This window comes from Tasmannia lanceolata, unplaced genomic scaffold, assembly GCF_043159265.1.
Source record: "Tasmannia lanceolata isolate RefF3 unplaced genomic scaffold, GAP_Taslan_0.1 ptg000044l, whole genome shotgun sequence".
In the NCBI taxonomy this organism is placed as follows: Eukaryota; Viridiplantae; Streptophyta; class Magnoliopsida; order Canellales; family Winteraceae; genus Tasmannia; species Tasmannia lanceolata.
In genome coordinates, this window is record NW_027518721.1 from 24,517,597 (window position 1) to 24,543,512 (window position 25,916).

At 39.3% G+C, this 25,916-nt stretch overlaps 1 protein-coding gene and 1 long non-coding RNA gene across 2 annotated transcripts; one reads left to right on the forward strand and one right to left on the reverse strand.

Moving 5' to 3' along the window:
- Nucleotides 1-2,128: 2,128 nt before the first annotated feature.
- On the reverse strand, nucleotides 2,129-6,101 carry LOC143863837 (uncharacterized). The gene is made up of 2 exons (XR_013240998.1): nucleotides 5,814-6,101; nucleotides 2,129-2,618 (listed from the first exon to the last, which is right to left on the reverse strand). It is a non-coding gene; the product is annotated as an uncharacterized LOC143863837 (long non-coding RNA).
- Nucleotides 6,102-9,166: 3,065 nt separating this feature from the next.
- LOC143863474 (trimethyltridecatetraene synthase-like) lies at nucleotides 9,167-11,576 on the forward strand. The gene is made up of 2 exons (XM_077374143.1): nucleotides 9,167-10,108; nucleotides 10,814-11,576. The coding sequence occupies exons 1-2, from the start codon at nucleotides 9,197-9,199 to the stop codon at nucleotides 11,441-11,443; spliced, it is 1,542 nt and encodes a 513-aa protein (XP_077230258.1). The 5' UTR covers nucleotides 9,167-9,196; the 3' UTR covers nucleotides 11,444-11,576.
- Nucleotides 11,577-25,916: the final 14,340 nt, after the last annotated feature.

Consider the following 25,916-nt stretch of genomic DNA (forward strand, 5'->3'; position numbering starts at 1 on the left):
GGTGTTTAGATAAACATTTCTTGACCAGGATAACTAACCGGAAGGGAATTATGAATTTGAATGGTTCATCTTTCTGAGAAATTGGCTCAACCACCATTGCATCTGAGGTTCTTCCAAGCTTAAGGTGCCTTCCTGGGGTATGATCTTTTTACGGAAGCTGGGCTTTCTGATGTTTCTACTTCTGAATTTTTCTGAGCTGATCTTCTTTGAAATGAAGTTGTTTGACTAAATTCTCGAGCTCTTTCAGGTATAATTGCAGGGAGCTGCCTAGGCCTGGCCTCCTTCACCAAGACAGTTACATCATTTGGACATAGGAACGACAATTGACTCTTTCTAAAGAGAAAACTTAGATGAAAGGCACTACTCAAAGGATTGAGCAGCCCTGAAGGAGTGAACTTAGAATAATAAAGATTGACTGACTATACTGACAAACATAGTGATGCTTCTGACTTAGTTAATGTTTTGTTTGGTAAGTCTATCCTTTCAAGGAATAGTTTTTCAATTGGTAAACACCGGACTTCTTCCTCGAAACAGTAATGCCTCAAGAATTTAATTACGACCCCTAAGATTGCTTAGCTTCAATGCCCCCAGTTTTGAGGATATCACTTGAATTTGCTTGAACTTCAGTTGATCTTCAGTCTTGATACCGGCTGTTGCCTTCTTATACTGATTCTCTTACCGTGACCAAGTCACCTCTTCAGGGTTTTTAACTTGGCGGACCGCGCTAGCCTTAACTTTTGCCTGAACCACCTTTCTAGGTTTTCGATCCAGCAGGCTATCCCCTTAGCTTTTGCCTAAGCCGCCCTTTCGGGTTTTCAACTTAGCAGGGGAATGATCTTAAATTTTGCCTAGACCGCCCTTTCAGGTTTTCAGTCTAGCAGATCTTCAAACTCCGTTATTTTTCTTATTCATCATCATTTCATTTTTTTATTGTATCTCAGGACCTAGCTCATTAGTTCTGAACACCAGAAGGACTTTTATAGGTAGGATAGGGCTTTTCAAAGAATGGCTTAAGGCTCAACAAAGATTTCGACCGAACCTGTGAACAGGTCGCCTACATATCCCAAGGTAGGAATCAGGTCGTGTGTAGTTCAGGGCGAATGCCCCTAGTTTGAAGATAAATTGTTTGATTTTTTTTTCCTTTTTTCTTTTCTTTCTGGAACAATTAACTTCTCTTCTTTTGGAACTTGTCCCTCTCTTCTTTTTTTTTGAAAGGATTGAATTTCTTTTCCTTTTTGAATCGACCGAACTCGGTTCAACCGAGTTGCCTACGTATCCCAGTATAGGGATCAGGTCTCGCGTAGTTCGGGGAAATGCCCCAAGTTTGATGGGTTTTCAAGAAAATTTGATTTAGGCTCGAAGGGTTTGCAAATCGGTATTCTTTTGACATTGGGTTTTGATTTTGGGATTTAATCGGCCAAAGGAGGCCTTTCGATGTTCAGATTGGGAATCGATCTAGGTTACTAGAGTCCCTCTGGTACTGATTATTATTTTTTTCTCTTTTGTTTTTTTTTTTTCGCGGAGTTTGACGGCATTTCCAGGTAAGAGATAATGGATCTTCTTCTTTCAAGATTCTAATACGTGCTTTTGACTTTCATAGAGCGAAACTTGTTCTTTGACATCCTCCATCTATGGATTTGTAACTCTTGATATCTGATGACCACTTTTCAATACTTGCTCTTGAACTTCTTATCTTGAATTTGTTGGCTTCATGTTATGAATTTGAGAACCAAGGTCATTGATTGGAAATATGAAAGTTATTTCCACTCTATGCCCCTTGCATAGCATATGATATTCACTTCATTCTTTCTTGAACCTTCTATCTGGGTCTTTCTCTTGACATTAATGGTAACGCTTACGGGACCATCTTTTTATCCTCAAAACGGGTTTACCAATTCTTCACACTCTTCAGAGGGTAATGTATTTTCAATCGGCATTTATTGGATCAAGGTTTCAGTGCCAGTGTTTACCACTTCAATTTCATCTTTGAAAGGCTGAGATTGGCGCTCCTCCTCTTGTTCAAGTAATCGTTGTGACTCAAGTGGAGTTTCGTCAATTTTGTTCTCATTTGAGGAGGGAGTCTTATTTTAAGATCAGAAGCACACTTAAGAAATAGACACAAGTGAACTATTGGAACTGAAACTTTATTTAAAGAAAAAGATACTACATCTGACAACCTATCCTGAACATGTTCAGGATTCACAACTCTAAAAGAAAAACAAAAGATAACTTGCCTAGACTAGGCATTAACCTAGAACTGTAGAACCGGACTCAACAATTGTACTGACCATGATGGCTGACTCAAAATAAAATAGTAAACGACTAAAACTTTAACTGCCGCAACTGTTTGGCGTTGAAGGCTCGGCGAAGGCTGGTTCGTTCTGAACATCATCATGGCTGATACTTTCAATTTTAAACAATGATGACTGATTCGCATAGGGAAATGCCCCTAGCTCAAGGATTCTGAGAGTGAACTCTGAAGGACTTAGCAAAATAATCTTGAAAAAGGTAGCCCCTAGAGGAGGAACAGACCAGGGGTACAAGCAAGATTGGATTATCTGGACCAGGCATGATCAGATCATGAGAACGCATAATCAAAAGATTGTGAGATTCTGCATCTGCCAGTTAGGGGATGGCATGAAGATACGATCGAATCGTATGACAGAAGAACGAAAGACGCACGATCAAAAGATTAGATGAGATAGCATAGGATTACTTTCAACGAATAGATCATGAATGACTAATCCTATGAGATCTTTGGAAATGATGGGATTTATATCCTAACTCCAAAGGGAAAGTTTTTATTCTTCACACATTTTATCAGTGTTACCTGAAGGCATCAACCCTAATCCTAATCTAGCGGAGTGGAGATAGGATCTCAACTCATGACTTTGTTTGTGTACCTAGGACCGATCGTAGCCATTGGAAGATGGACTACGGTCTAATCTAGACACAAATGGGTAGGATATCCTAAACTAGGCTCACACATGTGATGCACATGTGTTCGTATACTACATGCATGTGTGGGTTAATCTAGGGGTAAGGCCAAGAGTTCCCTTAGCGCGAATCCATGTTCGATATACTGTACCAGTGTCCGGCGTATCAGTACGTGAACAATAGATCCGTTTACGTACCATAAAGGTACCAGGCTAAGGGTGGAATGCTTCTCTAGCACAGAGGCACCAGGTGATGAAATCCCAGTCAACCATGCTAGATAACACTCCGGGTTCCTAAAATAGGACGTGTGTGCACGTGAGATGCAAGGGTTTAGATGCAAGTGATGTAAGTGTGTGCAATAAGTTCGCGCGATCTATGATGCCTTCAGGTTTTGTTAGATTAAGTTTGAGTAAAATGTGATGAGAAAATAAAACAAGACAAACTTATCTGACAAGTATACAAGAGATAGAGTTCTTATGAGCCAGTTAAATTAAATTCAAATGAATTATCTTTTGGAATTTTAATGAAGTTAGGTGATCCCCAGCAGAGTCGCCAGACTGTGGGACCCGATCCCGCGAGAGGGGTGGGGCGCGAGCCGCCGCGCTCTCTCTCTTGGTCTCTCGTACCCACGCGATTGGCGTGTGCATTTTAATGTTGATTTGAATTAATCTTTCCTGTGAACTTGGGATCACTAAGGCAATCCGAATTCCACACGAAAGAGACTGACAGAGTCGCCACCTAGATGTGGGATCTAGGACCCGTAATTAACCAGCAATCTAGACTCGCTACCTGGTTACGAGAATGGAAGGTATGGGGAGTTATCCGCCACATGCACCATTCCTGCCCGATAATCGGTCTTCGATTCCAAAAGCTAATTCTTTTAAATTTATTTTAAATGGCTCATTCAACTCTATGTTAATGTGCGAACTAAGTGACATGCATCCTATGATCTAATTTTAATGTGAATCCTAGATGTGTATCTTGATTTATTAATTTGTCTGGATTCATTCTAAGTGAAAGTTCTCCTAGAATTCTAATTTCATGGAAAATCCTAAGTGATTTGATTAAGCATTTACAAGAAAATTAATATACAAAACACCACAATTTGTTTGTGGTGCCGACTCGCGGGTGGTATGCCATCAGACATCCAAGCTGCCTACGTACCCAAGCCTCACTGGGATCAGAGTCGACGTAGTTCGGTGCACCTAAGCTAAGTTACATATGCCTAACTCAACTAAGACACCGACCTAGACGGGATTGACTGTTTCAACAGTTTTAAGAGAAGTTATTTAATTCAAGTTGAGGATTTTATTATCTTAGGATTTCATCGAAGATGCTATATGATTCTTATCTAAATGCAAGTTGTCCCTTAGACTAATGCAGGTTAGCCTACATCCTAGTTTACTAGGCTTGTCCTATGGAAAAGATCGGGTGACTAGTGTAACTAAACCTATGGCACGGTTGCTATACATAGCAAACGTCCGTGATGAGGCTGGACTCCTGACTCTAGGACTCCCTAAAACCTAAGACTCCCTAAAACTTAGGACACGACACGACACGACACCAGTGTTCCTAAATTGGGCTCTAAGGGTTCCTAAAGGAATTTTGAATCCACCGGCTCTTGGGAATCTCGAATTCTTTTGGGTTTGTGGAAACTTTTAGAGTTTTCTTGAAGCTTTTATTATCTGAAGGTATTTAGTGTGTTTGGTAGCTTTTAAAGTTGTTTATTTAGAAGGTTTTAGTTTCATTTGAAATTTTTAGTGGTCTTTTGGTTAATGGCTTTTAACGGATTTTTATCAGTGGATTTTAAATGGGTGAATTTTAGTTTTGTTAATTTTAGGTTGGATGTACTTTAGATTAATGTCTTTCGATTTTGGTTTGGAAAATGACGTTAACACAACCAAGTTTTGACAATTGCACAAATTCGACAAACCATTGACCATTAAAAGATCTGACAAATGCAGCCCACTAAAACTGTCGTAACTCTTTAACCGCTTGGCCAAATTCAACGTACAAACATGCGTTGGAAAGATCTTTTATAGGGCTACAACTTTGTAGTTCTCCATTGTTTGTAAATCTGTGATTTAGAGGTTCGAATTTGTGTTGCAAACAAAAGGACAGCAACATTAAACTGGAAATGCCTAAAGGTGTGCCGCAACCATTTTGGACTTAACTTTTTAACCGCTCGCTGTCTGATCTAGCACGAATACTCGTTGGAAACGGCACGAAAATATCTACGACTTTGTAGTTAACCATTTCCCACGATTCTGTTGTTTAGAGGTCGAAAAATCTGTTTAAAGTCTAACAGCTAGCACTATGACGGGAATGATATTGGCACCCCCATGTTTTCTTTTGATAGTTCTTATTTTTTTAGTGATTAAAAGACGGTGAATATGAAAAATGGCTTGAATGGGCCTGAGATTAGATTCAAATGGGATGTTTGAAAAAGGGGTTGTTTTTATCTACTTGGCAAGGTGGGGTATGGATATTGGGTTCTTGAGATTGAGTGGGGGCTGTTGTTATCAAATTGGAGTGGGGGCTGTTGTTATCAATTGAAAGATGGAGGTTTTGTAAGCCAAATTAAATGGGTTTTGATAATTCATGTAAAATTCAAGTTTTCTTTCTTGTAAATGTTCAAAATTTTTAATGAATTGTTTTCCCAAAAGAAATCTAAATTCCCTAACAAGCCAATGATTTCAACATCCCATTGCAAATAGGTTCTAATGACCCTAACACATTAATCATATTTAGCATAAGTGAGAACATGACCAAGGCCAAACTAGTACAAAATTAAACATGACATCAACCAAAATATACGCAAAACAACACTCAATCCTACAAATATAGAAAAGAAAATAAAATTCCAAAAGACATACCTTTTTGTAGACGATATTCCATGCAAACTTATGGAGAAGAGGGATTTGGTCTAGAGAGAGGGCTTGAATTTTCTAAGAGAGGGGTTCTCTCCTCTTTTCTTTTTTTTCCCCCTTTTCTTTGGTGAGATGAGAGGGTATTTATAGGAGAATGGGATAGGAGGTTAGGTGAGGTTAGGTGAGGTTAGGTAAGGTTAGGTGAGGTTAGGTGATGTTAGGTGAGGTTAGGTGAGGTTAGGTGAGGTTTGGATGGTTATGATGGGAGGAGAGGTTAGGTGAGGTTAGGTGAGGTTTGAATGGTTAGGATGAGAGGAGAGGTTAGGTGGTTTTGGATGGTTAGACCCAGGTCATGATCTGCCATTGATCTAACGATTTACGGAAATCGGGTCTCGGAATGGAATCAGGGTCCGGGCTATGAAGTGACCCTAGCTTATTTTGTCCCGATTGATGATCCGTAAAGTCAGATCAAGATATTAATGACCTAAAACATATAAATCAATGATAGAGGGGGTTCTCACATGGATTTAACACACTAATTTATTTGTTGATTAAAACAAAACAAAATGGGGTGTCTACAGAACCGAGCCTAAAAAGCTCACGAGCTTTTCCAAGCCGAACTATACAAAGGTCAAGTTCGGCTCGTTTATTTTGGTGAGCCTAGTTTTTGGGCTCGTGTTCGGCTCGTTTAGTAAACGAACGAGCCCGAGCCGAGCTTTTAACGAGCCGAACCCAAACATGTTCGCGAGCCGGCTCGGTTCATTTGCAGCCTTACTCTCATGGCACACTTCTATGGATTTATACCAGAAAATGAGGACCGGGGCTACCCTTATAAGGGATAACTCTCGTATCCCTAAAAAAAAAAAAAAACCATCTTTCGATTGAACTAAAGATTTTTATTTTCATGATCAAACTTTACTGCCAATAGCCAATAGGCTCGGTTTCAGATGAACTCCAAAATGGTGAACTCCAATGGTGAGTGGATTCTACCAAATGGGTTTTCAAAATATGACTATTTCCAAATGGAGAGATATAATTTCTCATAGAATCAAATCCACGAGTAATAGTTATTGCTTATATTTCTTTGGCACTCAACGTTGAAAAATACAACAGCTATGTACATAGGAAACTTATCCAACAGATATAAGTATTTTTAATAGGAAACCTAAGTGGGAGACGTGAAACAGTCAAGATAAATGATACTATCGAATAAAAATAAAAGATTTTAATAGGAAACTTATCCAACAGATATAAGTATTTTTATTATTTTTGATGAGACAAGAGTATTTTGGGTAATTTTTATAAGTTAAGCGTACTTTATTCATTTTTATGAGATAAATATATTTTGTCATTTTTCATGAGGAGATATTTTGTCCCTCGAAGAAGAGAAATCAAATCACTTTATTTGGGTAAATATACATAGGGGGCGAGAGGCCATGCTATGTATTATGTATGGGTGTAAAAAGGTGGGCCCCACACCATTAAAACATGAGGTGTCAAATGGTGGCCCCACCTTATGCATAGGTCCACAGATGGTTGACCCCAGCCCATCAAAGCTTGATGTGTAAAATGATAGGCCTCGTACAAACATGAGGAGTTAACTGATGGGCCCTATGCCCCTATGCATGGCCACATGGGTGTGGGTGGAGATGGTGGGCCCACCACGTCAAAACATGAGTGTAAATTGGCGGGGCCCAATCATGCTAGGCATGATTATAAAATGTTGGGTCCCTCCCTCATCACAGCATATATAGGTGTAAAATAGTGAGCCCCATGATACGCTGATGTTTGGTTACAGATCGCGGGCCCACCAGATCAAGTGTAAAATGGTGCCCCCACCCATGCTGTGTATAAATTGTTGGCTCCAACCCTATTCGGGACAAAACCTTGAGGCATAATGAAAAGTTTATCGCAGGCCCAATTTCTCTTCTTTCTTTTTTAAGAGTTGGGGTCTGAGTGCGGCTCTACGAGCTACAGGGATTGACAGAACTATGGATCAGGGGATTCATACCTTTGGGTGACAGATTTGGAGCAAGAGTCACGCCTAATTGGCCCTACTAGTTGGAGGTTCAGTTGGGGTCTGAGTGCGGCTCTACGAGTCATGTCAGCTACAGGGATTGACAGAACTATGGGTCAGGGGTTTCATGCCTTTGGGTGACAGATTTGTAGCAAGAATCACGCCTGAATTGGCCCTACTAGTTGGAGGTTCTGGGGCATGAGTATCTTACAATGCGCGGAAACAGACTCTCGGGTTTGGGCTTCGGTCAGATCTCGAAGGGAAACCTGATGCCCTAATCTATTTCTTAGAAAGAAAGTGAATGAAAATGGAAAAAAACATGCTTAGTAAGATTATAGATAGATAGATAAGAATAATGTTATGGTAACAAAGTTGGGAACCGTGAGTGGAACTGATCAAATAGCCTCTTCACACGTTAGAAATCTTGATGTTTTTTTAGCTACACCTCCCATGCCCTGTGACACGTGGAAATTTGTTCGGTTCCACTCTCGGTCATCGCAGCAGTGGCGAATCCTCGGTCCCCATCACCATCTTAAGTAAATTGAGGAGCTAGACCTAGAAGGAAAGAATGTTTTCAAGCTTAAAAGCATCCTACCCAACACCAAGAAGCATCCTCATTCAACAAGATAGGCATTCGATCTATTGGGGCAATCACTAACAAGAGCGTCACTTGTCTATCGATTCATTGGAGGCGATAGGTGCAAATGATCAAGCAAGATACAGATCAAGAAATTGAATTTTAATTATTTGTAGACACATATTGATTGGTCGAACCCTTGATAAAAGAAAGAGATGCTATGAAGCATTTTATTCGAACAAATGTAGAACCTGAACCAGCGCACTGTAAAAATTGGATAAGTTCGATCTATGGTCATTGAGGCCTCCTAAAAGGATATGCATTTTAAACTAAATATGTTAGTCAAAATGACTAATTCTGATGAAAATCCAAAATTCCAGTTTCCACGCATTAAACGAGGGCTGAGATGGCCTACCATGCATGTGACACACCTTTGGCAATCCGGACCGTTGGTATGGTGGGCATACTTATTGTTGCACAAGGTCTCAGACTTTTGGTTGATCCAAACCGTCCATTTAACAGGCGTCAGGTTGGATATCGATTACCTCCACAACTAGCAAAACGATATTCCAAGTTTCCAACTACTCTGTTAAACAAATAGCATATTATAAACACAAATAATGACATATTGGAAACTAACAGATGAATCATTTTGGCATTTTCTTCTTTAAATGGCAAAACTTCCCCTCTCATGCCATGTGGCATTTGGGGGATTTGTTCGGTTCCACTATGGGACTCCTTCTCAGTACTCTATAAATACCACTACCATGACAAAGCCCACACAGATAAGCAATAATGGAGTCAGCTTCATGGCCCTTGTACGCAGTGACCTTCCTAGCATCACTCATTTTCTTGTTAAATGCCTTTTCCGGTAACTTCCGTCGCCGGAAACTAAACCTTCCTCCCGGACCGAAACCATGGTCCATCATCGGCAATCTCAACCTAATCGGATCTCTCCCACACCGGTCCATCCACCAACTCTCCCTCAAATACGGACCCATAATGCAACTCCAGTTCGGATCCTTCCCCGTCGTCGTGGGCTCTTCCGTCGAGGCCGCCAAGCTATTCCTCAAAACCCATGACCTCACCTTCGCCTGTCGCCCCAAAGCTGCCGCCGGCAAGTACACCACCTATAACTACTCCAACATCGCTTGGGCTCCCTATGGGCCTTACTGGCGCCAAGCCCGCAAGATATGCCTCATGAAGCTCTTTTGCACTAGACGACTTGAATCCTACCAGTACATACGCGTAGAAGAGACTCACTCATTGATGTTCAGACTCTTTGTTGCTTCCCGAAAAGCCATCCTTGTGAAAGAACACCTCTCTACTGCTAGCCTCAACATTATAAGCCGCATGGTGTTGGGTAAAACGTACACGGACGAGTCCAAATCGAAGAATCAGATCATTACGTCGGAGGAATTGAAGAAGATGCTAGACGAATGGTTCTTGCTGAACGGGGTGTTGAATATCGGAGACTCGATTCCATGGCTTGGTTTCTTGGATTTGCAAGGGTATGTGAAGAGGATGAAAGCGCTTAGCAAAAAATTCGATCGATTTCTCGAGCAAGTGCTCGATGAGCACAACGCCAAGAGGGAAGGGGTCAAGGATTTCATCCCCAAAGACATGGTCGACGTTCTGTTGCAGCTCGCTGACGACCCAAATCTCGATGTCAAGCTCAGTCGGAATGGTGTCAAGGCATTCACGCAGGTAAATATTCCTTTGCTAGATCTTAGTTCAATCTGAAAACGGACGGATTGTGCCACAATCAAGGTGTTAATGAACCGGGAAGATTCATTGAAGTTGTAGCGCACAAAGAATCCTCTCGGTTCATTAACTCCTTGATTGTGGAAAATGAATTATGAGAAGGATCATCCATTGGTTGATATTATCTGATCTGTCAGTTTATGTGGTCGAACTAAGATCTATATACACCATATATCTTGTGTATACAAGGTTAAGAAAAAATGGTCAATAGGCAGTTCAATTGAATTCAATGATTTTGTGGAAAATATTTGGTGGAAAATATTGGACTGATTAGGCTTCGCAAAGGAGAAATCCGTTCTAGGACTGTTCTCCTTTTACTATTGTAAAAGATCAAAATTGGCTAATAATTCAACACACTAGGCATCTAATATTGGCACTACCATGTTTTTATAATTGCACCAACTCACCTTGTCTTTTTTTTCCTTAATTTCCTCCTATGAGCTTTTTTGGCAATTGTAATAACGTTTGGACAGCTGGTTAAATAGTAAAAGACAAGAGAGGTTTGTGCAACTATCAAAACATGGTGGTGTGAATATCAGTAACCTTTTCTTAACTGTACATCTAATCTTTCCCCACTTGTTTGTGTGACAAACTTCTCTGTAATAGTACGGCAATAACACTTGTATGTTTCAATGATTGATGATCCAGGATTTGATAGCAGGGGGAGCAGAGACCTCAGCCCTCACTGTTGAATGGGCATTATCTGAACTCTTGAAACAGCCGCGTATCTTTGAAAAAGCAACAAAAGAGCTCGATAAGGTAATTGGGAAAGAGAGATGGGTTGAAGAAAAAGATATCCCTAACCTTCCATTCGTAGATGCTATTCTGAAAGAGACAATGAGGTTGCACCCCGTGGTACCAATGCTAGCGCCACACCTCGCTAGAGAGGATTCAGTCATAGATGGCTACGATATACCTACGGGAACTCGTGTGTTGGTAAATGTATGGACAATTGGAAGGGATCCTACTATTTGGGATGCACCCGAGGAATTCCATCCTGAGAGGTTCATCGGGAAAGATATAGACGTCAAGGGCCAGGATTTTGAGTTGCTGCCATTTGGGTCAGGGAGGAGGATGTGTCCAGGCTATAGCTTGGGGCTAAAAGTGGTTCAATTAACGCTGGCTAATCTGTTGCATGGGTTCAAATGGAAATTGCAGGACAAGATTACACCGGAGGAATTGAACATGGAGGAGATCTTCGGGCTCTCGACAACTAGGAAGATCCCTCTCGAGGCTGTCATCGAGCCTCGGCTTCCAGCTCCTGTTTACCGAGTGTGATTACAAATCATATTTCAGATTTAGTACTTAATTATGGTTGATATGTCATATGCAATTCAAACTGTTGTAGTTTGCTACCCTAACGAGTTGGTTTGTGTCAAGTGAATTGATTTATGGAAATTGGTTGTTGAGATTTTCTCTCGTATTGATACAATTAAGGCCCTATTTGTTTTGGATTTTGAGAATTGCTTGAGCCCAGAACTGATTAAAAAAATTACACACAATTAAGTCCAATAATCAGTTTTGGACTAAAATCCCAAAACAAAACGAGCCCAAGAGTTAAGGCCGTCCAAATTGTTTGGTTGGGGAGGTTATTTCCTTATGAAAATGTCAAGCAAAGTGCTTTTATTGACCCAAAAGGCTTTATTTACTGTTGAGATAAGGCAGCTAAATGACGCTACCCACCGAGGCGTTGACTCTTCGGCATAAAGTCACGGGTTTGCTCCCTGTTGACGAGTGTTCGAATCCTGCCCCCGACTTACCTGATACACGTAGTGAGTGGGTCGTTGCGTGTATCCGTAGGGACTAGTCCTACTCCCGAAGGGGGTGGGGACATCCTACGTCATCCAAAAAAATGCATGGGATAATCCAAAATCCGATTTTATTATGGAATTGTTTGTTTAAGATTATAACAACCGATTGTGAGAGCCAAACTGATTGTTGGACTCAAAATTACATTTAAATTTGAGTCCAATACTTGGTTTGGCACTCACAATCGGTTGTCATAAGGGGCGGAGCTACATGTAGCGTAAGGGGGCCGCTGCATCCCTTGAGTTGGGTAAAGGTCTTTTAAGAAGGGCACTTTTGGAACTAAGGTCCCTGTAACTTTTCAATTACTTTAGAAGGGGCAAAGGTCTTTTAAGAAGGGCATTTTTGGAACCAAACATATGCATGACTACTTTATGTCATCTTTTTAGAAATCTTGTCCAAGAAGAAACAGTATTTATTTGGTCAAAATTGAAACTATGCTACTCAATGATTTATTATTGGTGTGCTGATTTTGATAACAACACTCCACTTTTGCTAAATTCAACACACCTTGTGTTTTTATAGTGACACCTTCTTATTCTATCCAATTTTGCAAAAGCTTCATTATGATTGTAAGTCTTGTAGAATTTTAAATCCTTTAGCAGTTCTGCAAGTTGTGATTGTGTGGTGGAACGTTCCTAAGGCTCTGTGTTTTTTTAACGAAAAATTTGTTTTTGCACCAATTTTATGTCAAGAGAAACGGGCATTAGTAAAAAATGAAGAACTCATAAGCATTTACAATATTGTGTTGAATGAATGAACGGAAAATCTGCTGTAGTTACAGTTGGTAATTGAAAGGTTTCTGCTAATGCTTGCCTTCTTGGTAGGTAAGTTAGATTTTTTTTTTTTTTTTTTTTTTTTGAATGCCACAGGAATGTTGACTAATAGCCTAATGACTAGTGTCTTTTTGAGAAAATACAAAAAGATAATATGGAAGTCTTCATTTTGTAATTTTCTTCAAATATGATGTGTTTAATTTGATTTCCAAATACTTGTGGGGAGCTCATCCAAGGTGGGAGTGAGTTGCTTCGTTAGAGGGGTTATCAAGGATTTTGTTGGCCGTGGAAAAAAAAGTTAGTGAAAGGTTACATTTTCAGGATCAACAGGAGATATGATAACAGGACCACAATTAGAAGTATCATGAATAGCATGGGGACTAAAAAATAGCATGGGACCATTTTTGCAGAAACTCGTGGACATGAAATTGGGTCCCAATTTCACTTTCAAACTCTTCATTTTTTGTGCTTTAAAAGCAGTTGCAAATCTCCATTCGTTACAAACACACAACACAAACATGTTATAGTTTCTCCATGCCCAAAAAAGAAGAGAAGAGAAAAAAATAGAATAGAAGAAAAAACAGAGGCACAACTGTTATATTCCTCCCTTTCTCTTTCTAACCATTCTCTGTTCTCTGCAACAGCATCTCTCTCTCTCTCTCTCTCTCTAGAAAAAAAAGAAAAGGAGGAAAAGCCCATTGCTTTGAGCTTCTGGTTATGGGTTTAGAACCAGCCATGTGCAACAGAGGAAAATCTCTGCTGCTATAGATAGTTTTTAATTTTGCATAGATAGTTTTAATTTCTAGGGAACGTCATGCTTGTGGAGCATAGATAGTTACCAAATTACCTTACTATGTAGGGCATGTTTGGCAGCCATAAAAAGATATTACTACATTTTTTTCTTATTTTATGCAGTGCTCAGAGTTGTGTGATGGTAAAAAAATGACCGTCTTTGTTGAGATTTAAATCTATTCTTTGTGGTTCGAATCTCAAATAGTAGGGATCAATTGTTATGTTAGGAAAAGAAAATTGCCTTTGTTCATTTCCTAGTGATTATCACCAGTCATCTTGTTTTCCTTTTGGTTATGATGTTTGATAGTTTAAAATTCTATATTGTTTGATAGAAATTTGTTTATTACTTTCATATGTGTTGTGTTGTTTCAAAAGTCCCTTCTCACACATCTTTCTTCTTTTTTTGGCAGACTCTTCTCTCCGACACCGAACGACGTTTCTGTTCTCCCTCCCTCTTTCACTCCTAATACTACTGTTCAGATCTTGAGGTATATTTTCTCCTATAAGCCCCATTCCATGTCGTGTTTGGGGCTTCTTATTATCTATGCTTGGGATTGCTTTCTATGTGGTGCCTATGTTTGAATGGGTGGTTGTGGGTCTTTTGGTGGTTGAGAGGTTGGATGTTTTGTCTGAAAGGGGATTGTGGGTGTTGTAGGGCTACCATCATGCCGCGAGAAGCAGTAAATAGGAGGATGATGATTGTTTGCGCAGCAGCGGTAGTTATGGCTACGGCGGCTGCATTTTTTTTAGGATTAGACGAAACCTTCAGCGCAGAACAAGAGCCCCTGTGGACCCCGATCCGAGAGAGGCGGGGGGACGAGCCCCCAGAAAATCTCTAGATCATCCACGTGAAGGAGAGCTCCACCAAGGAACTCTCGAAAGAGTGCCCCTCACAGCATGAGTGGCGATGCAAAGTGAAATACCTCTCGATTCGGGGGCTAGCCTGGATTCGAGGTGTACCTTAAACAAAGAAAGAGTCGCCATCCAAGGAAGTAGGCCCTGGATTCCATACTATGCTCTGTCGCAACAGATAACCAGAGATACAAAAGGTCCGTGCCTGATGACGAATGGGGAAGGGGTTAGGCGCCCTCGGTTCGCCCAAGTGCAAGTACCTTGTCTCTTATGCCATTTATTATTAACCTTGAAGAGTTTTGGGCGAAAATCATGTGAAATGGGAATGAATATCTCCGAGATAACCTCTATCTAATCATGCATGTCTCAGAGATGAATAATAAACACACACAAAAGGAAATGAAAGACATGCCACATAAGAATAGCTAGGTTATGAGTGTCATGCCTAATTGGTGTCTAAGTTCCGATGGGCAAACACATGCACACTACAACTAAAGGTATAAGGTTTGTACAGGAAAGTAAGAAAACACAGCAAAACATACAATATGACAAACCCTAGACTCTAATGCGATACTTGACTCGGACCAGGATGGCCGTCCATCCCGGCTGCTCTGCGTATCCCGGCCTCGGGAAGAATCAGAGTCAACGTAGTTCGGCGACCTATGCTAAACTACAATGCCTAACCCTCTTGGGCCGCTATCCTAGACTCGATCAACTAGACTCGACTAGTTTTTAAAGCTTCTTGCTATTACTTAAGTTCAAGTGAATTGTAATTTTTAGGACTCCTTATTTGTCCTAACTAATACAAACTTTGCCTTAAATTAACACAGGTGGGCCCTACATCCTATGTGTGAGTAGGCTGTGCGTCCTAAGAAAAATCATGGGCTATCTAAGCGCGTTCTAGTCTAGTCATCGGATCGACTAAGTGTCTAGCCGACCACGACTCGAAGCCTCCTAACTCTAGGGACACTTACACGACCAGACACGGCAAATCAAAACATCCAGGACAGACTCCTAACTCTAAGACACCCCAAACGCCTAGGACAGACTCCTAACTCTATGGGAAGATCTTTTGAACATGGCTTGCAAGGTTATTTTGAAGAATTGTTGTATTTTGGGAAGGTTTGAGAGGTTTTGAAGCTTATGGAAGTTTTTGAAGTTGTGACTGAACTTGGGATGCCAGCTGCAAGCCCAAGCTGCCTACGTACCCCTCAGCTAGGGATCAAGCCATCCGTAGTTCAGACAATTTCTAAACTACGAAGCCTAGGAACATGCAAAGACTGACTCTGAAAGATTGAAGGACAGAATCCTAAGCTCTATGAAGGGATAGGATAGACTCCTAAACTCTATGACGGTAGGACAGACTCCTATACTCTATAGAGGGTAGGACAGACTCTTAGACTTTTTAAGGGTAGGACAGACTCCTAAACTCTCTATGACAGACTCTAAAGAGGAAGAAATCCCTTAACCTGCGAAAACTCTAAGGCAGGAAGGGAAGGGGTTGGCTCAAGAAGCATTCCGTCATAGCCTGACCGAAGGAAGCTCTTGAATGCTAACGAAGTTCCGAAACTTGCAGCGAATCCCTAAAAATGTATGAGTAGCGGCCTTGGAGGTACAACTAATAAGAGATAAAAATAAACTCCAAATCCCAACGAATCAAAATAACCAATAGGTTGCTGGGCATGTATGATTATATAAGCCTAAAACCATCTTTGGTAAAAAAAAAATCTCCAACAACAACCAATGTATGAGCTCACAACAGTTCAGTAGCGCTATCACCAGGGCATAATGATACAAATATCATTCCCAATCAAAAATGCGAATTGAACCTTTGTAGAAGTTTTAAGGGAACTTGGTATCAGCACAACCATGCCTATAAAGTTCATTGATGCACCTTGCTTTAAAGCGAATTTTGCAAAAATTTGAGAGGGAAAAGAAAGGATGAGCTGACAATATGCCTCAAGCTTATTTCAACAAAAATGAAACCAATATTATATTATCATGTTTAAGCCATTATTCTGAAATTGTTTTGTTCTCCATGACATCACTACCATTGAAAGGCATCTTAAGAAACAAATTAATCAACAATATATATGAAAAGACACCATTTCCAGAGACAACAAAATTAATCAACATACATCCCACCATTTATACTCTCTACGATTTCAAAAGGAACTTGGACTGTGAATGATCAACGAAAACAAGCTTAGACTGAATTGCCACTACAACTAAACATGGTTGTGATGATGTTATCTTCGTAAAGAAAGCTTCATATGCACTCTAATTAAAGCTACGAACCTAAACCAGATTTATAAAATACTTGACTATTATGGACCCGAATGAATTGATGTAAGCAAATTCCAAATATCAAACTACCATGATTTGCCTAATCACCCTTCAAAACACATCTTAAGAAAAGAACTGAAATTACCTGATAAGGTCAGACACTGTTACTTCCAGCAATTCCAATTTAACCCTCTATTCTCCTCCTTTTTCCAATCTTTCACCTCTACTCTCTATTCGTCTCTTGAACTCTCGATCTCAGCTCTCCATCTCTCTGTTTTTTGCAATGCTAGAAACACTAAAAATCAAAGAGTTCTGCTCTCTCAGAGATTTGACATCGGAGATAAGGTTTGGTATGGGTGTCTAGGTGGGTCTAGAGGTTAGAGATGGGGTCTGTTGGGATGTGGACCATGGGAGGATGAAGATGAAAATGGGTTTGATCAAGATATGAAGTGGGTTTGATAATGATGGCGTGAGGGCTTGTTGGAGAAGATGATAAGGTTGGGGGTTGGATCTGTAATGAAAAATGGGGAAATGAGATGGGTTAGTATGGGTTATGAACAAACAGGGGATGAGCTCTTGGGTTTCTAAATGGAAGATGAAGAGGTTTGGGTGGTCGGATTCCAATGGGGTTTGCCGGAATCCATGGTGGGAATGGCGAGGGTTTTGACCAAGGAGGGGATGAAATGGAGAAGAAATGGGTATTCGGTCTTGCAGAAATGGGTTTTAGAGGAAGGGTTATGAGAGAGGGTTTAATGGAGGTGGAGAATGGTCGGAGTTGCAGAGGTTGGGGGTTGGTGGAGCCGGCTGCTAATGGAAGAGGGTTTAATGGAATATGGGATTTGGGTTTTTGATGGTAGCTTGAAAATGGGTTTAATGATAACCATTACCTAGAAAGAAAATGAAAGGAGCTCTGATGGTGGATGAAGGAGGCTAGGTGGAGGCACGGCCGGAGATGGGGTCGGAGCTGGTTCGGGTTGGCCGGAGTTGGGGTGAAAATGAAATGAAGAGGGTTTGGGCGAAAATGGTGGGAGTGGAGGTGGTGGAGATGGCTTGTGGGAGTGAAGAAGAGATGAAGTTGTGGTGATGGGGGTTGCCGGAGAAAGGAAGGATGGCCGGCGGCTCCTTCTTCTCCCTCCCTCTGTTTTTTCTTCTTTGGAAAAATGAATGAGGCCTCCTCCTCTAAACCCTAATCCGATCGATATATATAAGGGAAAATGATAAATTTTCTTCCCCCCATCCTCCATGGACAGCCACCACATAGTGTATTTTGTGATAAATTTTTTTTTTAACCTAAGGGGGGGTCCAAGCAAAAAGCAGGGTACAATAAAGAAAAAGATTCTCTTTTCTATGCACCATCCTAGCCTCTTGATTTAATCCAAAGGCTAATAAGGGTTGCTTGTACCTTAAGTAATATCAGAATTACAACATCACCCTTCTAAAGATGGCAAATCACCTTTTCACTCAACAAAATCTCTTGTCTTTTATAGAAAAAGGAGGGTGATATCTACACAACCAAGCTTTGATAATTCATACCCTATCACAACCCAGTTTTGATTATTGCACAAACTTCGCCTGTCTTTCTTTACATTTTTCGCCCGATTGCCATGAAATTTTGCAGGGGTATCCCTGAGAACACTAACAACCTCCTGGGGAATTTGTACCCAGGAATACGCACAATAAGATGCTAAAAAACTCAAGCCTTCTTCTCATATTGGGCCCAGTCCTTCAGGAATTTTTGAGATTAATTTCGGGATATTTTGGGACTCGAAATTTGGGAATTTTATTCGATTTTTGAAGTTCTTATTCAATTTTGGGGACTTTTAGGGTCCGGTCAAAATGGGGTGTCTACAGCCCCTTACGAATCAGGGTACCTAACCCACAGGGAATATGTTACACGTATCACATATGCAGAGAATCACTGTGTCGCTGTGCTTCGTATGGATGTTCGCTGCTTCCGCACTTTTGTGGCCATCTTAAGAAACACGGCCTTGTCTTTGGGTTGTATCTATGTTCACTCGCGAATACTTTGCTCTTATTACAGTTTGCTTTTATTACTTTGTCTTTTGGATGAATGCGTATTTGCTTTTAGTACTACTTTGTTTGCTTTTAGTTTCAGGTGTTTGCTTTTAGTACTACTTTTGCGTCTTCTATTTGATGGTATCATATTTCCTACATGAACAATGTCACAGGTAAGATGGCATCTACTTCAGGGGTGTCGAAGGGGAAAAAAAATCACTGGGGAGAGGTTGAGGATAGACTACTTGTTACAAGCTTAACTAATCACGTTGCCAAGGGCAACAAGATTGCTAATGGGTTTAAAGAGCTTGCATTCAACGTGGTGGCACAGGATCTTACCAATAGAATTGGAAGGGAAATCACGAAAGATCATGTGAGAAACAGAATGAAGACAATGAAAACCAATTACAGGGTAGTGTGGACCCCGATCCGGGAGAGAGGTGGGGGACGAGCCCCCAGCGGCCTCTTGGATCATCCACGTGAATGGAGAGCTCTACCAAGGAACTCTCAAAACGGTTGTCACCCTCATAGCATAGCACGAGTGGCGATATAAAAGGGATACCTCTCGATTTGAGAATAAGTCCGGATTCGAAACGTACCTAAACAAACTCAGAGTCGCCATCCACGGTATAGGGCCATTGATCCTTTAAACAAAAATATGCTCTGTATACCATGGATAACCAGAAATATATATGGGTTCGTGCCTGATTACGAATGGAGAAGGTCTGAGAGCACCCCCAATTCGTCCGAGTGCAAGCACTTGGTCTCTTATGCCATTTATTATTAAATTTAAAGAGTTTCGGGCGAAAATCATATGAAATAGGAACAATTCTCAGGAATCGTCTACCTAAGCATGCATTTCCTGAGGATAAAGAAATAAGCATACACAAAATGAAATGAAAAAAATGTGTCACGTAAGCAAAGCTAGGTAATAAGTGACATGCCTAATGGGGGTCTAAGTTCTGGTGGACATACACATGCAAGCTACAGCTAAAGGTATAGTATCAGTACAAAAAAGTAAGAAAACACATCAAAACATAAAACACAAATCAATCCTATATATGACAGGACAAGACAAATCCTAACTCTAATGCGACTTGACTCGGACCAAGATGGCCGTCCATCCCAGCTGCTCTACGTATCCCGGCCTCGGGAAGAATCAGAGTCAACGTAGTTCGAATGACCTATTCTAAACTACGATGCCTAACCATCTAGAACCGCTATCCTAGACTCGATCCACTAGACTCGATTGATTTTTAAAGCTTTTTACACAATTGTTTCAATTCATGTGAATTGTAATTTTTAGGACTCTCTATATGCCCTAACTAATGCAAGTTGATTAACCTTAAGCTAATGCAGGTGGGCCCTACATCCTATGTGTAACTAGGCCGTGCATCATAAGGAAAACAATAGGCTAACTATATGCTTCATAGTCTAGCCATCGGTTCGACTAAATGTCTAACCGATCAACTCGAGACCTCCTAACTCTAGGGATACTCACACGACAGGACACACCATATCAAACAAATCAAGACAGACTCCTAACTCTAAAACAAATCAAACGGCTATGACAGACTCTTAACTCTTGAGGAAGATCTCTTTGAAAAAGGTTTTGAAGAAGTTTTTACATTTTTAGAAGGTTTGAAATGTTTTATTTTTAAAGGTTTGGCTGGACTTGGGATAAAGATCCCAAGCTGCACTACGTACCTCGTGAAAGAGGATCAAGCCAACGTAGTTCGAAATGCGAACTCTCCTAATTACCACTAAAAAAAGCTTAACACTCCAAATGATTTAAAGAATTCGATATTTTTTAAAGTTTTCATATGTTTTTGAATTTTAAGATATTTCAAATGTTTTTGTTTTGAATTTTTAAAGTGTTGAAGTGTTTTTTAGATTTTTAATAAACGTTTTCACTCTTTTGGTCAAAGACCCAAAGAGAACACACAAAAGTAACAAACTAGGGCGAAACCCTAAAGCTACGGGGAAACCCCGAACAAGCAAACTAGTGTCAAAGACACTTGAAATAAACCTCAAACAAGTAACCGAAATCTAAAGTAAAAGAGAAAGGATAAGGTTCCTAACAAGTCAAACCCGAACAAGACTAAGCTAGTCTCTAAGGATAAACCTCTAAACCAAACAAAATTAAAGAGGAATTACAAATTGAGGTACAAGTAGGAGAGGTTCTATAAATAAGACACTATATGTCTCCTATGTATATCTCTCTATTAAACCAAGGAACACTCCCTAAGGGTAAATTTCAAAATGAGGATTATCTCCAAATGAGAACTACCTGATGAGACATAGTGTGTCTCCTAATGAGGGTTCTATTATCTAAAAGGTGTCTAAAAGACTGTGTTAGTCTACTTAAATGAAGAGGGGAGTACTACTTGGACTGAGCAACTCCCTTAAGGATGGGATTGGGCTAGCGCCTTCATCGCCCACTTGCAATGAGGAGGAGGAATAACAACCCTAAAAAGAAATGCTAATCACATTATCATTATTATTATCACTTTATTTAACGGAATAGAATCAAATAAACTTTCATATTGTAATCAACACTACTATATAGAATGCAAAGAAACCAAACACATATGACTTTATTATTATCAATAAACCTGTAGCAAAGATGTAGCTAATAATATGAATGTCTGTGAAAGAAATTTAATTAAATTTCATACTACTAAATGAATAGATCAAATGTTAGATAACTCAATTGATCCTCTGAGTCATTCCAGGGATAAATATCTATCTAAGACTATATACTACTATACTACCTCTAACACATTTCCTTCATCAAAATAACAATTAAACAAAAGAGATTTCCTAAAATATCACAACCTATTGAGAGAAAAGAAATAAATAAAAATAAACATGATTATAAGACTATAACATATAGAAAGACTATCATCAAGCCGATTCTTTTATTCCCACAGCTGTCAATATTTAACAAGAAAATTCTGATTTGTAACACTTGTGATCAACCATTAAAACGACCAATATAGACATATATTATATTCGTACATAATATGGTAATATGGATATCACTTCCTATGCCATAGATTATGAAAATAAAACGTCCCAAGGCTATACCCAACAAGGCTTAACTATTAATACAAACAACCATATAACGAGGATTATTGCAAAAGACTAATACAATCAGATATAAACAAGTGTCCACACAGCCATAAGAAATTCACTTTATAAGAAATGTACTTAACCTCGAAACCTGCAGAATTATATATCTGTCTCCAAATTTTGAAATCATAAGATTTTGAAGTAAAGACATGGCAAATGTCTACTCCAACTCAACACAGGTAATCACAGCATAAACCACATTACTCCCGAACGAATAAAATCTTTGAACAAAAAGATAGAATCATTGAGCTGAACTGTGCCAAAAACAGGGCAGAGTTGCGGGTATAATGTGCACCAAAATAAGGATTGAATGCATGGACAAAACTAGGCCAAAACAGGGGCTGATTATGGATAGATTCGCTCTTAAAAATGCATAAAACAGGGCTGACTTATGGACATAATTGTGCTGAAACAGGGGGGAGCAACAGGGTGGTGAGAGGGCTGCAATATGGATGAATCTGTGTGCGAATCTGGGCAGCAACATGGACTGGTACTGTGCTGAAACAGGGGCAGAAATGTGCTTAAAATGGGGGTGAATTTGTGCTGAAACGGGGGCAGCAACAAGGACTAGCATCATGACAAAACATGGGCAGCAACATGGACTGGTACTGTGTTGAAACATGGGCTGATTTTAATCCAAAACAGGGGGCAAAAGTTTGGGACAGAACCTGGGGCCAAACAGGGCAGATTTTGTGGACAAAATCTGTACAGGAATTGGGACAAATTTCAGGGGCTGAACTGGGCAAAAATTGGGACAGATTTCATTGGCTGAACTGGACAAAAATTGGGACAGATTTCATGGGCTGAACTGGACAAAAATTGGGACAGATTGTGCTTCGAAACGTGCATAGAACAGGGGCTGGATTATGCTTCAAACAAGGACTGAAATATGCTTAAATATGGGAGGTAGCTGTCCATATCAAATGGGGTGTGGCTGCCATTATCAAGGATGTAGGGGTTGTCCATATAAAAAAAAGAAAAGATGAGGGCTTCTAATATCACAAAAGTGTAAGGGTTATCTGGTCATTTCAAAGTTTGGTGTCACTATTTGATTGCTAAAAGTTAGCATGGCCACAGTATTTAACAATTTGAAATATTCATCCATTTGCTGCACCCAAACATGAACGTGGAAAATCTTCTCTATAAAGTGACCCTTACTGTCCAACCTATAGTCACAGTGGCATATTTTCAGCCACAAGATTTATGAGCAGGGACCAAACAAATAAGCTTACAATCCCCCATTATTTGACAACCCAAACCATTCATTTATTTGTTACACAATATTTCAAACTCAAATCTGTATAGCTATGCCCTGTACAAGCAATTAGCAAATAGTAAAATAAAAATAAAAATAAGCAAACCATTTCAAAAACATGAGCAATATGAAAGCCTGATTATAGCACTTGAACTAAAAGAAAAGAACTGTTCAAAATCTCTTGAACCCCAAGCACAAAAGCTATTCAGACAAAAGTAAAGAGAAATATACGTTTTGTAACTCCATGTTCACAAAGATGCTTTTGTAATATGATGTAAAAAAAAAAATCAGGTTTCACCCTCCATAGAGGAAGCTAGCATGTTTATTCTTAACCCTATAAAAAAAATTATGTAAATCATTTTCCATGAAAAGCGAACTTATACAGATCTCAGATTAAGCTAAAGGAATTTATCTTTCCACACAATAACACATATATCTTGAATACATATCATCCATAACCGTGCAACAAAGGCAAATTTACACAAGGTTCTAAGTACAAATTCCAATAAGCAAAACAAAATAACTACATACAACTTCTATATGTGATAATATAGATGTTTAGAATTTTAAAGTTTACAAATGAAATGAAATTATGACCGATGCCAAAGACAACATGATAAAAAAAAAATCTCTGAGATTACAATATACTGAAGCAAAACATATTAATGCATGACATATGTATATGTGTTCATAGTGAATTTATAACATGGAAACCATAAACCTAGCCACTTGATGAGAAATGGTATAGCACAATCAGACCTTGATATTCCCTTTAAAAGAAATAATCATAATATTTAGAAAGTATGCCCCTATATTGAGGCCTGATGGAAATGACCCCTAATGAAATAATTCTATACTTAAAAGAATCAGCCATAATAATCCTAATATATGTGAAGAATCTACATAGTTACACAACCCATTTGAAAAGTGCAGTAAGTCTAGAAGATAAAGAAATTACACATCAACAAATGTTATGATCATAATGTTTCAAAACAGAAACAAAAGCATAGAGATATAACACCCCAGACATCAGACCCTTTGAAGTTTACTCTAATCTTAAACCTTCATTCTCAAACAGCACTCGGTAGCTTCTTAAGGAAGCAAAACAACTATAGAATATTGAAATCATTTTTTTAAAAAAACCTTATGAATACAAATTGAAACATGAAATCTTTTCCAACAAGCTGACTTGACCAAGATCATCTTGCTAACTCCTTGAGAAAAAAATAAAATAAAAATCAACACAGTCACAATTAACAATTTCAGAATTTTTACGAACGCTTCTTAGCTCCCTAAAATCGAATTCCAAATTGTTCCAATGCTCCTTTTTTTGTTTGGAAAAACTTAAGCTAACAGATCATCATCTGTTAACCATTTAGTTAATTCTCTTTCAAAACATACAGTTCTCCTCATAAAGAATCAGAAATTGTGCCCTCTATACATATAACTTTTTTTTTTTTTACACGATATCAATGAGCACGAATTTTCACTATTCTGAACCAGATAAAAATCAACTATATGAATTTAATCATCAAGGGTACAAAGCATCTTCACCTTAATCTTATTACAAATCAAAACAACAAAAAATCTGACGCACATAATATAATTTATTCAATATCTCTTCAATTCCTCAAGAAATTTCGATTTGAATGAAATATCAGAAATCAATACTTATTTAGCAAGATTCATCAAAGATTATCAATTATAAATGCCAGATCAACAGAGTAAAACATCAAGTCTAAACCCTATCAGTTAAAAAAAAAATTATATTCCACTAATCAACACATAATTTCTTACCTGTTCATAAACATATACTTATTTTAAAGTATGAAATATAGAAGATCCCTCATACCTCAAGAGATATAAGCAGAGAAAGAACATAAGTCATAATTCTCACATCAAGGCCTTGGCTACAATTATCTCATGGAAATCAATATAATTAAAACACAAGCGGCAGCTTATATCTTTTTAGAAGGATAAAAGATTCAAGAATTCTATGATTAAAATAAGTACTCTTCATATTCTAAAAAAATTTAAAAATAACACTCACCTGATCCTTGAACAAACTTACGATCTTCGGCAAATAATAGAACCTTCACTTAAATCGACTAAAACAGAGCATTTCCTCCTCACAAATCTGAGATAATCACAATCTCTTCTTCTTTTGAAAACCTCTCTTTATTCTTCGATTAAATAAAAAAAAATCGAACTAGATCTAGATTCACACCAAAAGGATGCTGAAATTCGAGCCTCGATTGAGTAGATCTTTGATACGGCAAAGGAAAGGAAAACAAATGAAGTAGAATCTGTGTGAACTCCTCTGATCTTAAGAATAAAGAGAATCTGAAGAAATAACAAGGCCGGCTGGAGATGTTGAGCTTGCCGGAGAAGAGAATACGACCGAAAAATCAACCGGAAAAACGATCGGAGAAGAAAGAGGAACGGATTTAGGGTTTGGATCGCACAAGATCTACTCTCTCTTTCTAGCTTCCCAGAGTTTCTCTCTCTAGAAGGGGAAAATGAAAATTCTCTTCTTTTTTTTTCTTTTTAAAAAAAATGAGCTTAAACATATATTTATAGCAAAATAGGGTGCGGATATGGGCACTACCATTTGATAGGCGCACAAAAATTGATGAACGCGTGCGCGCAATCCGCGTCTTTTTAGGCCCAGATTCGTCCTTTCCAGGATAAATTCGCCCCCCTTTCAGGATATATTCACCCCCCTTTCTGGTTTACACTATGATTCTCTCTCAGCTCGTTCGGTAGGCAAACGCGCTCGGATTCCGACAAAATTTCGCAGAGACCTTGCTGGGACTCTAACCTACCTTGGAGT